At 54.4% G+C, this 12,728-nt stretch overlaps 1 protein-coding gene across 2 annotated transcripts in view; it reads left to right on the top strand.

Annotated features, from left to right (window-relative positions):
• Positions 1 to 12,728, top strand: part of LOC129199130 (zinc finger and BTB domain-containing protein 5) — a 67,220-nt gene that overhangs the window by 6,196 nt on the left and 48,296 nt on the right. For both annotated transcript variants that reach the window (XM_054808996.1, XM_054808997.1), the window contains exons 3-9: positions 108 to 956; positions 3,402 to 3,551; positions 4,976 to 5,112; positions 8,669 to 8,739; positions 9,329 to 9,481; positions 10,936 to 11,211; positions 11,522 to 11,832. In XM_054808996.1, the coding sequence (XP_054664971.1) occupies positions 108 to 956; positions 3,402 to 3,551; positions 4,976 to 5,112; positions 8,669 to 8,739; positions 9,329 to 9,481; positions 10,936 to 11,211; positions 11,522 to 11,832 (1,947 nt within the window). The remainder of the gene's footprint in view (positions 1 to 107; positions 957 to 3,401; positions 3,552 to 4,975; positions 5,113 to 8,668; positions 8,740 to 9,328; positions 9,482 to 10,935; positions 11,212 to 11,521; positions 11,833 to 12,728) is intronic.

Raw genomic sequence — 12,728 nt, 5'->3', positions numbered from 1 at the left:
TTGTGTTTGTGAGTGTGAGCTTCTTTGCTGTGGAAGGCCTTCATGGTACATCCAGGACTGCTTTTTCTTGCTTTGTGCAATGACGTCACCTTGTGCTTATTCTTCAGACAACCTCAGGCTATGTTCAGTTCGACAATTGCAACTTCGAAAGTGGGCAGCTGCAGATCCATGCACCAGGGGCATGCCAGGTGAAGTTCTGCACCTTCAACCAGTCCAGCATCCACCTCCGCAACGTGGCCCTCTGTGTCCTGGAAAACTGTGAGTTCATTGGCAGTGAGAACGCCTCTGTAACTGTGGAGGGCTGCCCGAGCTCTGACCGCAACTGGGCCTGCAAGCACCTGGCCATGCTGGCCAAGTCCTGCGCAGCATCCATGCAGGAGCCTGACCCAGCCGGCTGCCCTGTGGCCAAGCAGAACAGCTGGGGAGAATCGCTGCTGGGACCAGTGGGAAGATGTGAGATTGTCGTAGGGGAAGAACGAAGCAGCTTTCTCTCTGCAGTGAGTGCTCAAGCCCTCCTCGGCTTAGCCCAGGAGGACACTGAACTTGGAGAGAACCTGTGGGCAGCAAAGGAGGAGGAGTACCCGGCCCTTGACTCAAACTCCAGTGACAGTGACTTATGCAGCGACGACGAAGAGGATGCTCAGGCTGTGTACAAACTGCCCTACCAAGCCCACAGCCTGAGTCACACGCTTGCTGATGTTACAGACAGAAGGCTTCAAGGCAACAGACTGCATGCCCTTCAGAGGGACCTTAAACTCAAGTCTCTGCAGCAGGAGCTGCAGCAGGACAAGGAAGCCCAGTCTTTGGCCAACTCTCTGCAAGGCTGCATCATCCGGCAGTGCCTTTTCAGGGATGGGAAAGGAGGAATCTTCATTTATTCACGAGGGCAAGCAAAACTGGAAGGAAGCATCTTCAGGGATCTGACCTATGCAGTGCGCTGCATACAAAACAGTAAGGTACTGTGAAGACTGCTGTGAGCCTGCTTCCCTCTCCCTTCTGCTCCACCAGCTCCTTTCCTATGCATGGCTTGGGTTAACCAGCCCAAACAAAAGGCAGGTCACTTGCAGCCACCTGCTTTCTGCATGCAGTAATGTAATTGCAGTTGGAGGCATTAACTTGGTGGCATGTTGGGGCTGTGTAGTCAGGCCTGCTCTACCTGTAAATTAAACTCTCACCCTGTAAAAGTGCTGCTGGTTATCATCACCTTTGCTTCTCCCAGCACAGCTCATACCACAAGTGCAGGGACTTGAGGACTGCAGTGTCAACCCCCTGGTCTCGTCCCTTGCCATGGCCAGGCCTGGCTGCTTCAGGAGAGCCTGCAGGGGTGGGTACCTGCCGCAGGCAGAGGTGGGGTGCAAGGAGGGATTTTGGCCAGGGACATGTACTGGAAGCTGAATGGAGATTTTCCCTCAGCACAGTATCATCTAACCATGCGCTTGCCCATAGCTCTCACCTCGGTGTCTGTGCTCCCCTTCAGACAGGACAGTGGTGGTGAGGACTGGAGGGAGAATCACACTGCCAAACCCCCCAGTGCTGGCAGTGTTGGGGGGGGGCTCAGGAGGCTCCTCTCCAGCCACCTGCCCAGAGCAAGACCATCCCCAGCGCTTGGTCAGGGTAGGGCCCATTTTTCAGTCTATTACTTTAAAAGACTGCAAATAAAAGTTTTGTGCAGGGGGAGGAAGGGGAATGTTTTTCTGCCTGGTTCTGGGAAAGGGCTTTGCTGTGATGATGATAGTTCCCCATCTGCAGTCCCCACAGAAGGACTGCAGAGTGCTGTTGCCTGTGCCCTGCAGAAACGATTTGCTTATTGGCAGTGGAGGACAGCTCCTTTCTTTCCAAGGGATACCTGTACCAGAGGTGCCCTCCCGAAGGCCACCCCATGGACACAGAGTGGTGGCAAGAGGGAGCAGAGGCATCTCATGTGGCTCTGCCGTCCTGCTCACCTGCTCTGAGCTGCTCAGGGGCTATTTTCATGGGAGCTAGGCTAGCAACAAGTGCAGGTCCAGCAATTTGGAATGTGTTCTGGTTTTATTCCCCTTGCTTTGCTTCCAGTTTGCTCAGCAGCCTGGTTTTAACTGGTAGCAAACAGGAGGGAGATGAGGCCAACCCAGCTGCTGCTCTTGGTGAGAAATTGCTCAGTTAGGAATAGCCCAGAGGCTCTTGTTGAAAGCTGACTGTCAGAGCATCAGACAACGGGAGACAGTGAAATGCTTCGCTGTGATACAGGGGCAAGGTGCAACACGAAGTGGGAGCATAGCAGAGCTGGCAAGGGCTTGGTGTCCTTGCGCAGCTAGGACCCTCCAGTGCAGGACAAGCCCAGACGAGGGTCTGGTGTGTGGGACCCAGATGGAGTGGGTGCCTGTGTTTCTCCTGTAGCTCCCCCTTTGGGCAGCCAAGCATGACTGATAAAGACAGGCAGCTGTCAAGCCCTGCCGAGCTCCACATTTAGTTGGGAGATTGAATGAAGCATCTTTCTGGAATGAGCAAATAAAAGGAAGTATAATTTAATTACCTTCTGATCTGTGTTGCTCACTGAAGTGGGATACGCAAAGGCAATTTGTAGATTATTTCTTAGTACTCATAAGACATGGATTTAAGACATGATTTTGTTTGGCTGGTAAATATTAATGATTGCTGCTGCGTAAATATTTAACTACTTATTTGCTTAGAGGAAACTAGGTTGTTAGGAGTGGTGTCACTGATTTCAGTTTGCTGGCTGGGCCATTTCTGCCCCCAAACGGCAGGATCTTTGCTCTGAGGGTGCAAGACAATGGACAGGTTGCATGCTGAGTGTGTGTGCTGCAGTGCACTGGCCCAATCATCTTCATGGGAGACTCATGGGAGGCTCCACAGCATTTGACGTGTCGCCTCTGAGCGGCTCTATGCAGCAGAGAGTCAGGAGGCAGCCTGTTGCCGACTGTACGGAGAGGGTGCCGATGCAAATGGAGAAGGCCAGAGTGGGGAGGGGGCAGCTCCATTGTACCATGAGTGGTGTGGAGATGAGATGGGGAATGGTCGCTCGCTGTTGCTGGTGGTGTGCAAGCGCGACGCAGTGAGTGAAGCCATTGGGCACACCTGAATGGGGGGCTTTGTCAAGCGGAGGGACGTGTCAGGCCAAGACAATATCTTTGCTCTAGTTGTGCAGCACCAAGCACTGCAGGTCCCCATCCCCAAGCTGACCCATGCCTGTCGGTAATGCCCAGCAAGCTTAACTGTAGCATAACTTGTCCACACACACTGATTTTCCTTTCAGCTGTGTGCCTGGCACACCCTGGGTTGCAGGAGAGGCAGAGAGGTCGTACGTGCAGAGAGGTTGCAAAAGGGAGAGCTATACCTTTTGGTCAAATCCTCTTCCTCATCTTTCTAACTACAACTACAGGTGCTTCTCCTCTTCCCTGCAGGTTATCATGCTGAGGAATGACATCCACCATTGCAAAGCATCGGGGATATTCCTGCGCCTGTCGGCAGGAGGCCTGATTGCTGACAACAACATCCATTCCAACTGTGAGGCTGGAGTGGACATTCGTAAGGGAGCCAACCCCCTTGTTCTGGTACGTACCCCTCCAAGCTGTGTTGGAGGGCAGCGTGCTCTTTCTCTCATGCACTGTTTCTCTCCGAGGGGCAGCAGGGATCCATCTCCCAGTATAGAAAACACTCACCTTTCTGTTAGTTTTACCCTTCAGCCTGTTTCTTAGGGTTTTGTTCACGAATTGGACTACAGCTAACCCCAAGGGCAAGGCACAGCAAAGCGCTGCCTGATGGTACATGCATGATCTCCTGCTCTATTTGATGGTATGTGTCTTAAAATTGCTGTCCGTAGAGGGGAGAATAGGGGGATGTTCCCCTATTAAATAAACACCCCAGTGTAATGAGTGAACTCGTGCAAGAGGGGGTAGTAAATCAGCACTGTACTGTAAATTGTTTCTCCCACACTGGGAATTGTGTTGTCTACCCTGGGAGTTGGTGGAGGGTCTCAGCTCTCTGCTCAGCCTTGGGCAGGAGGGGAGCAGCAGCCCGCTCTCCAGCAGAATGGCTTTTGCTCCGAATCGGTAGTGTCTCCAGCTGTGCAGCGGGTGACCTTGTCCCTGTTTACTGAACACTCTATCTGTAATCATCCTTAAAGGAACTAGGGCCTCACTGTGTGGGGGGAGCCAGAGAGGTAGATACAAACTACCATCTGAGTGACCTTGTGGCTGCATTGAGCTCTCTGTGTGAGCTCTGCGCAGGAGATGGGGCAGACAGAGCTGTGGCCCCGTGGAGGAGGAGGTGGCAGCTCAGCCACAGAGCCACAGGCCATGTCTGGTCTTGGTTGCAGGTTTGAGCTGCTGTTTGTTGCTTTGCCTGGTTTAGTGATTCCTACCCCACCACTCTGCAAGATGGTGGGCTGACACTGCTGTCCTCACAGGAGATGTGCTGGCCCCTGCTGTGGAGAGAAGCAGCCGTGTGGCTGTTGACAGCAGTCATTCAGGCTGTGCAAAGTGCTGTCTAGCACCTTGAGAAAAGACACCACGCTGTAACGCCAAGTCCCCTGCTTGGACTCCTGCCTCCAGCTCCTGTGGGGTGCCATCAAGGGTCCTTTGCTCTTGGTGGCCATGGGGAGGTGTTGGACTTGCAGCCCCACCAGCCCTGCCCAGTGTCAGATGGGCTGTGGGGAATGAAGCATCACTGGGTCCATGGCAGCCCTTGGAGATGGCAGCAGGAGCTGCTGGAGGAAGAAGAGGCTTCAGGCATGATGGAAAGGGAAATTTGGCATGGTGTACTAGAACCCCAAAGCAAGATGTTAAGTTAAGTGTGCCTTGACCGTTTGAGAGTGATTTCTTGGCAGCTGGATTAATTACCCTTCTGCCTTTTTCCCCAGCAGGGTTGGGAGCTGTTGCTTTTCTCTGTGGTTGCTGTCTCTTCTTGCTCACTTTTATGAGTGACTTTCCTTCCTTTTGCTTTTATTCTCTCTACATGTGCAAAAATAAAACTGTAGTGCAATAAGATACACAGTGGCCTTCGCTCAGGCATTGTCGTCGTTGGCAACGGAAAAGGCATCATCCGTAGCAATCAGATCTATGGGAATAAAGAAGCTGGCATTTATATTCTGTATAATGGAAACCCTGCTGTGAGGTATGTTAGCTAGCACTGACCTCTCTCTCCCCTCCTTCGCCTGTTAAGAATTATTCCTCCCACTGTGCACACTTTTCTTCTCTTTTTTTCTATCCCCACCATAGAGCAGAAGTAGGACCACAGTGCACTACTGCCTTTCTGTGACGTCCCTCTATCTGTTTGCTGCACCGAGGTCTTTGCCAAGCGCCAGTCCTGGGTTTTCCCCTTGAATCTGAGGAGGACACAGGCTGTGTTCAAGATGAACAACTCACACATGTCGTGGTGCTTTTTGCAGGAAAGGGGGAAATGGACCTTGGCACTCCAGTCATTGTTACTCCAATTCACCTTTCTGCTTTAAACACCTGGGGCTACTGACTTGTGTGTGTTTAATACCATTTGGTTTAGATGTTAGTATTGGTGTCTGGCAGGCTTTCTTCACGTTGATGCCATTAGCTTTACCTGGTGGTATCAACTGGTGGCAATGAACCCAGAAATGAGATAGCAGCTGGAGTATTGGTTGCAGATGTGAGGGGCATCTTGTCTGTACTTGCCACCCATTCCTTCCTTTCACCATGCCTGTGGGTGATAAGGAACAGGCATGTGACAACTCACTGTGGTGTTATAGAGCAGGGTGGGACACAAAGAGAAGAAAATGGTTGCCCTGGATCAACCCCAAAGCTAGGATGTGAGTATTCATGCTGGAAGTGCTGATAATTAACAGCGCTTCAGCCTTGAGTCCTGTAGTCCTAATGAATGCATCTTCTTGTGGGTTCATGATCTGTGCGCAGATCTGGTGAGGTTTAGACAGAGCGCGTGTATGGACGCAGTAACTTAAGAAGGTTACTGAGGCACTTAGCCTAGGTTGGGACCTGGAGAGAAGTCTGCACCAGACATATCAGGCCTGGAAACACAGGGGTCAAGGCCACGCTTTCCAACAAGGGATTACGAAAGTGCTCTCTCAGAGAGGTATTGATTTCTGAGAAAAGCCATGTTGTAATGGCAGGGCCCAGCAGTACAGGGGTAATACACTACAGGATGGAGAGATTCATTAGATATCCTTCCCTCTGTACATCGTTTGCAACCCCAGCTTGTACCTCATGACTGATGTATGACCGTCCGCGCCTGCTGGCACGTAAGAGATGATGGGGAGGAGGCAGGGAGGAAGCTCTGTGGGAAGACACCTTTTTTCTTCTGACCAGACACCTCTTTAGGAGGAGCCCCCCTGCTCCACTTGTGTGTGCCACTCTGTGCTGCCTTTCAGCCGTGCTGGCTTGCAGCAGACTCTGGCACTGGCTGAGGCTGTGTGCACTGGTGCTGTCCCGGTGCTGTCACATGCAGCTGCGTTGAGCATGGGGCTCGATGGGGGCTGTCAGCATGGCTGGGTCTCACCGACATGATGGCGTGTGCAGCTGTGGGCAAGCAGGGCTGGCAGAATGGGGAGGTTTATGGCAGGAGTAATGCCCTTTGCTGGATGCCTTATCCACAGCTGGAAACTGAATAATGTTCTGCCTGTCCCCAAGAAATGCAAGCCCAGCTCTGTCCCATGTTGCTGCCTGCAGCTGCCTGGCTGGGGGGACATTGCAAGAGGCTCCATGAGGAAGTAGGAGGGTGTCCTTCTGAGAAGTGTACCAGCAATGTGGGTGCTGAGTACCATTTTTAAGCATGATACAGGCCCTTGGGCATGTACATCTTCCAGTCAGGGGTACCCTGTGCAGCAGCTAAAAAGCTATCTGTTAAGACTCTGCTGTGCTGAGGCCGGGAGGTGCCGGGTGTGATGGTGCCTGGTGGTGCAAGGCAAGAGCAGTGCTGGAGGGCACTGCTCTGCAGCAGTAGGACTTGGGCAGCTGAGAGCCTCCTCATTTTCTTGAGGGATTGCCACTGGAATGGTTTCACGACTTCTCTTCCTCCTTACCCTGCAGGTGTTGGTGCAAGCATGGATTTCAAGTACAGGTGCCTTGTGTGCTCTTTTCACCTGGTCCCTCTTTCTAGAGGCAGGCACATGTGTCACATCAGGCCCTGCAGCCCACAAGCAGCTTTCCATTCTCTGGGCACTGCTGATAGCCTATGTTGTTCTGACCAGGTGGCAGGAGCTTCCCTCAGCTGCCAGACCCAGCAGCCCTGCCCAAGCAGGAAGCTGCAGCCATGCCAGGGCAACCGAGGACAGCAGAGGCACTAGCTGCCCAGCAAGGTGGGGTCCCTGGGAGCAGGACAGCAGCGTGAAGTGCTGCACCCACCCCTCCACCCCCAGCTAGCACTGGTGATCACGTGTTGCTGGTGATCACGCATCACTGGTGATGGCACGTCATAGGCGCTACTTTCCTACCCTGGCTCGCTGCTGTAGAAGCTCCTCCACTCCCTTCACAGCTCAGAGGGAGCAGAGCCATCTCCAGTGAGCATTTCTGGGTGGATTCTGAGGCAGAGTCTGTGCCAGGCACTGTGCTCAATTGCTCTTTTTCCTTTGTGATCAACCTGATTGCTCTCCTGCTCTGAACCTCAGCAGCAAACCAGAGATAAGGGGTCATATTGTGAAGGAGGATCTGGTGGTGCGCTCAGGGCTCCTGGGCTTTTTTTCTCCTGACAGGCGGTAGGTGGGAGCCCGGGGGACAGCGGGTGATGCCTCTACTCAGGTGCAATGAGGCCCACACATGCTCTTCAGGCTGTCATTCCCAGCATGGCACTGCCTCTGCTCCTGCCACCATGTTTAATGTTTCCTGCCATCAACCATGATCGCTGTCTTGCATGCTGGCTTTGGGGCTCCTCTTGGAGCAGCAGTCCTGTGCTGATAAAGCCTATTGACTCCTTCCTGGGTTGGGGAGGATGGAGGAAACAGGCCGAAGCCCTCACAGACTCCTCTGGGGCATCCACCTGGGTGGACTCCAGCCACTACATGGTGCATCTCCTGCGCTTTTCCACAGGGGCATTGGGGTCTGCAGCTTGTAGCCCTCTGCTCCACACTGCCCACAGGGGTAGGGAGGCCGTGGCAGCCAGTGGCAGGTAGCCTGCCTCCCCGCAGGGTGCGTTGCGTGGCACTGGGAGAGCCGAGCATGCAGGGTGGTTTGCAGAGGAGTAAGGTTAATCCTGAGGAGAAGGAGAGTACATCTCAGGTGTGGGGCTAACCATGGGTGCAGGCAGCCAGCGGGGTGGAGAGGCCAGGCTGCAGGAGGCAGCACTTGGTTTTCCCTGTCCATACGTTCCCTGCAGCTGCAGCTGGCTGCTTCTGGAGAACGGACAACTGGTCTGATGGGGTGGCCGTTTGGGTGTTCATGACCACTTACTGCTCTTCAAATGCTCTTATTGGCACATGTTTCTCCATGCCTCTTTTGTGCTTTCACCTCCTTGAAACTGGTTCAGTTGTCAGTAGCTCCGCTCTGCTTTGCATGCACCTTCCCTGCTGTGCTTCCCTCTTGCTGCACTTTGCTGCCCCGTGCCCAGCTCTTGCTGCCAGGCACAGGCAACAGGCTGTGACAAGTAGCCAGGGAGACTGGTGCCTGGGCAGAGACCCGCTGCAATGGCATCAGTGCAAACCATGAGCGGGCAACACTGCTGCTAGTAACTTTCTTTTCTTCTCCCGCTTCAGTGGGAACCATATTTTCCAGGGACTGGCTGCTGGAGTAGCAGTGAATGAGAACGGGAGAGGCCAAATCACAGGTATGGGAATGAAAATAGCGTTGTTATGTCCAGTTTGTTTCTGTCTTTAAGCCTCTGTCTGATTGCAAAATCTATCTTCTTGTGGTTCTTGGGTGACTTTAGGTGCAATAATCCCCTGGTTTGCATTTTCTAGTTGGCATTTCTGCCGTTGATGGGGGGAGCATGTCTTTCCACAGTGTGTATCCAAATTATTGTTCCCTTTGTCTCTGGCCCAGCTTGGACGTGGAACTGTGTTCCAGAGCAATCTGCCATGTGGACTGCATTTTTTCCCCCCTGTACCATCAAGTTTACAAGCTAAAGCTGTCAATGCCATTTTCCTACTGTCCTGGCAGCTCTTGAGTGGTTTTCCAGTTTGCCCTACACCTCGAAGGGCAGGGAGGTGGTGGTTACTGGAACTGCTAATGACTGGTGGCCTGTGCGAGAGAGCATTGCCGGGGAAATGGGGGAACAGGGAAGTTCCCGAGGCTTGGGCTGCGCTGCAGGTGGTGGGAGCTTTTCGGTGGGGCCAGGTCTCGGCTTGCCAGGTCTCCTTGCTCTTCCATGGGCAGGAGGCCTGTGTTATCACCTCATCCTCCCTGCCTGGCCCTAGGGAACATCATCTGCGAGAACCAGTGGGGTGGGGTGGACATCCGCCATGGGGGCAACCCCATTCTCAGGAACAACCTCATCTTCTGCGGCTACTCAGACGGCATGGTGGTGGGCGAGCGTGGGAAGGGCCTTATTGAAGGAAACGCCATCTACGGTAAGGAAGCAAGCTTGGGTGGAGAATGAATCTTGCCTTCTCCCCCCCCCCGCCCATCCTCTTGGGCTTGCTGGGCTGCCCTCTACCTCCAGCGTGCTCTGGAGCTGTGGTGGGTGCCCAGGAGGGGGCTGGTGGTGGGTGCCCAGCAGGCTTGGCTGGGAACGACACCAGGCCCAGCCCAACACAAGCACTCCAGCGGTTTTGCTGCCAGCACTGCCAGGCTATGGCTCACAAGGGGCCCCCCCTTCCTGCTGAGGAGACCACTGTTGTGTCTCCAGTGGAGGGCAGGAGCTTCCCTCTGAGCCCTGAGAGGAAAGCCGACCTTGCACTGTTGCCCTAGTGCAGGACAGGGTTGCAGGAAAGGACACGCACTCCCCATGGGATGACGGGAGCCATGTCTGCTGCTGTCCTGTACCTGGCTAACCTGGGGCTAGAGGAGTCTGGCAGGGTCTGTAATCTAACAACTGGGCTAACGTCTGATTGTGGGTAAACTCCCCAGGTGATTTTCGTAGGAAGCTGGAAACAGGTTTTTTAAAGGGGTTTTAAAGCAGCTGCAGACACAAGTGCTGGAGAGAGCCCGCTGCTGCCAGGGTGCAGGTCTGAGTCCTGGAGGAGCTGTGCTCCTCTCTGGCCCTATTTAGGACAGAAGCAGGATGCAGGCAGTCACACAGCATGGCTTTGTGTGCATCTGTCTGTCTGTTCCACTATTAATGCTGGAGCAGTGGCAGCCAGTAGTGCCGGTGGCCAGTCTCAGCCCCTCACAGTGAGGGTCAGGTACACAGGGAGTTCCCAGAGGCTTCTGGAACAGCAGTGGCCAGGGCAGGAGGAGCGTGGTCGTAGGGCCCAGCTATCCTGGGGGAGTCGAAGCTGCAGCTCAGCCTGTATCAGACACTGGAGAATATGCCTGGGCCCCTGAGGCCAAGCATCGGGGAAACCGAGCTCAGTGCTCCTGGAGCTGCTCGCTCCCTGGCCCCTGAGGCTCCCAGTCCTGGAGGAGGAGAGACGAGGACACGCCTGATCCCGGGAGAGGGTGCTGGCAGCACATGGATTTCCAGCACTGTGGCTACCCATCTGCAGTGAAGCCAGCTGTGTGGAGCTGGTGGATAGGGCTGTGCCTGGCTGTCCCACAGAGCCCCAGGCTGGGGGGGGTTTACCTCCTGGTGGCATGAGTTAAACTTGGGGACCTGAGCTGGGGTCAGAGTGTGGACAATGCGTGGAGAGGGTGGAGGTGGGGAAACAAAGGCACTGAGCTCACAGACTTGCCCAGTGGGACGAAGTCAGGGCCAAAGGATCGCTGAGAGCCCCTGACATGTAGGGTTAGCCTTCACGTGTGCTCAAAGAGGAGGATCACCTCTGTCCCACCTGCACCACATATGGACTATGGGCTGCTTCAGGACAGGGCTGGGGGTCTCCAGGCACTGCTGAGTCGGCAGGCTATGCTGCCCACACTGCAGGCAACAAGGGCTGCGGCGTGTGGATGATGTCCTCCAGTCTCCCACACCTCGTCAACAACCAGATCAGCCACAACAGCATCTACGGGGTGGCGGTGTTCTGCCACAAGGACGATGCTGGCAACTACACCCCTGGCCAGGGGGCCAGCGAGAGCTTCCAGGAGGAGACAGAGGGTGCCAGTGGGGAGAACAACCCAGACAGCGAGGAGGAGTACCCAGCTGCCCGACATCCCATCAGTGTGGCGCTCGTGGAGTTGAACAGAATCAACCACAACGGAGGTGAGCTTGAGGCCTGGGGCTCTTCCCAGGCTCCAGGTGAAGGGTTGGCATGCAGAATGGTGTGTTGTCCTGACCTACCAGCACTGGTGTCTGCTAGGGTCTTCCTCAGCTGCCACCAGGCCAGGAGTACCCTGGAGAAATGGTGGGCCGAGACCTGAGTATGGGTGGGGTTTTTGTCCTTTAGCTCCCAATCAGAAAGTCATATTGTGACAGAATGAACTGGGTAGCTTTTAGAAACAGAAATACATTTGTGGTCATCATGACTGAAGCTGCAAGCTCTTAACCAATAGCTCTTCTTTTTGGTTGGCAGCTGCTGGGTTGTATGTCAAGAGCAGCGAAGCACTCAACATCATCGCCAATGTAATTCACGCCAACCATGACGGTGGGGTGGCGGTGCTGCAGAGCAGCCAGCTGACACACATCACAAACAACAGCATTTCCTGCAACAGCCGGGGAGGCGTGCTGGTTGAGGCCAAGTGCCAAGTGGAGCTGCGAGGCAACGGCATCTATGACAACAGCAGCCATGGCATTGTTTCCAAGGGAGAGGGTGTCATTGCAGAGAATGACATCATTGGCAACCACAGGTGTGGCATCCAGCTGCTCCAGGCAGCAGACATGAAGGTGCGTCTTGCAGAGAGCTGAGGGGGCACCAACTTGTGTGTCCCTGCAGCCAGGGGTAGAGGCGAGAAAGCCTGCTGCTGCTGCTCTCTGTCCCTGGGTGAGGGGGAAGCCAGCAGGCCCCCAGTTAGCAAGCAGGACAGGAGGGACTGCCCTGGCAGTCGTAGCAGGAGGAGTGGACAATCAGGATCACATCCTTGACCCTGTGATTAGAGGGAATGTAACTTCCTGGCTTCATTAGAAGTGTGTTCAGCTGATCGGGGGAAGTTGTCACCCATCTCCTTTGCCATCAGAAGTCTGCATCTGAAATGTTGTGTCCAGTTTGGGACCTCAGGGTCAAGAGGGAGGTGGAGAAAAGGGAGAGGGTCCTGTGCAGGCCTACCAGGATGGGCAAGTGTGGGACACATGACTGATGAGATGAGGCAGAGGGAGCTGGGCTTGGTTTGTCTGGCAGAGGAGGCCAAGGAGGATGTAACAGCAGCCTGCAGCTACCTGAAGGGCATTCAGAACCCAGCCCTTCTTAGCAGTGCAAGGCAGTACAATGATGGTCAACAGCACAAGCTGTGGTGGTCCCTGGACCCTAGGAGGTCCAGGTGGGAGACTGGGGGTCTCTGGCCTTGGAGGGTAGTGCAGTCCTCAGGCCGCAGAGAGATGTGGAGTCACCATCCTTGGTGGTTTCCAAGCTTTGGCAGGACAAAGCCAGGGCTGCCCTCATCTAGTGCTGTAGACAGTCCTACTCCAGAGCTCCTTTCCACCTTAACTCCAGGTTTTTCATGGGCAATCATTGGGAACAGGCTGGAGGGAAGCGGGCAGAAACTGTTTGAGGGAAGATGTAGGTGAGAATTAAGTAAGCATTTGTTTCTAATTGGGCCAGCAGTGCAAAACTAGAGTGCACTGCT

The sequence above is a fragment of the Grus americana genome, chromosome Z, assembly GCF_028858705.1.
Source record: "Grus americana isolate bGruAme1 chromosome Z, bGruAme1.mat, whole genome shotgun sequence".
NCBI lineage: Eukaryota > Metazoa > Chordata > Aves > Gruiformes > Gruidae > Grus > Grus americana.
The sequence above is the reverse complement of the archived record's forward strand: the minus strand, read 5'-3'. Positions and strand labels throughout refer to the sequence as shown.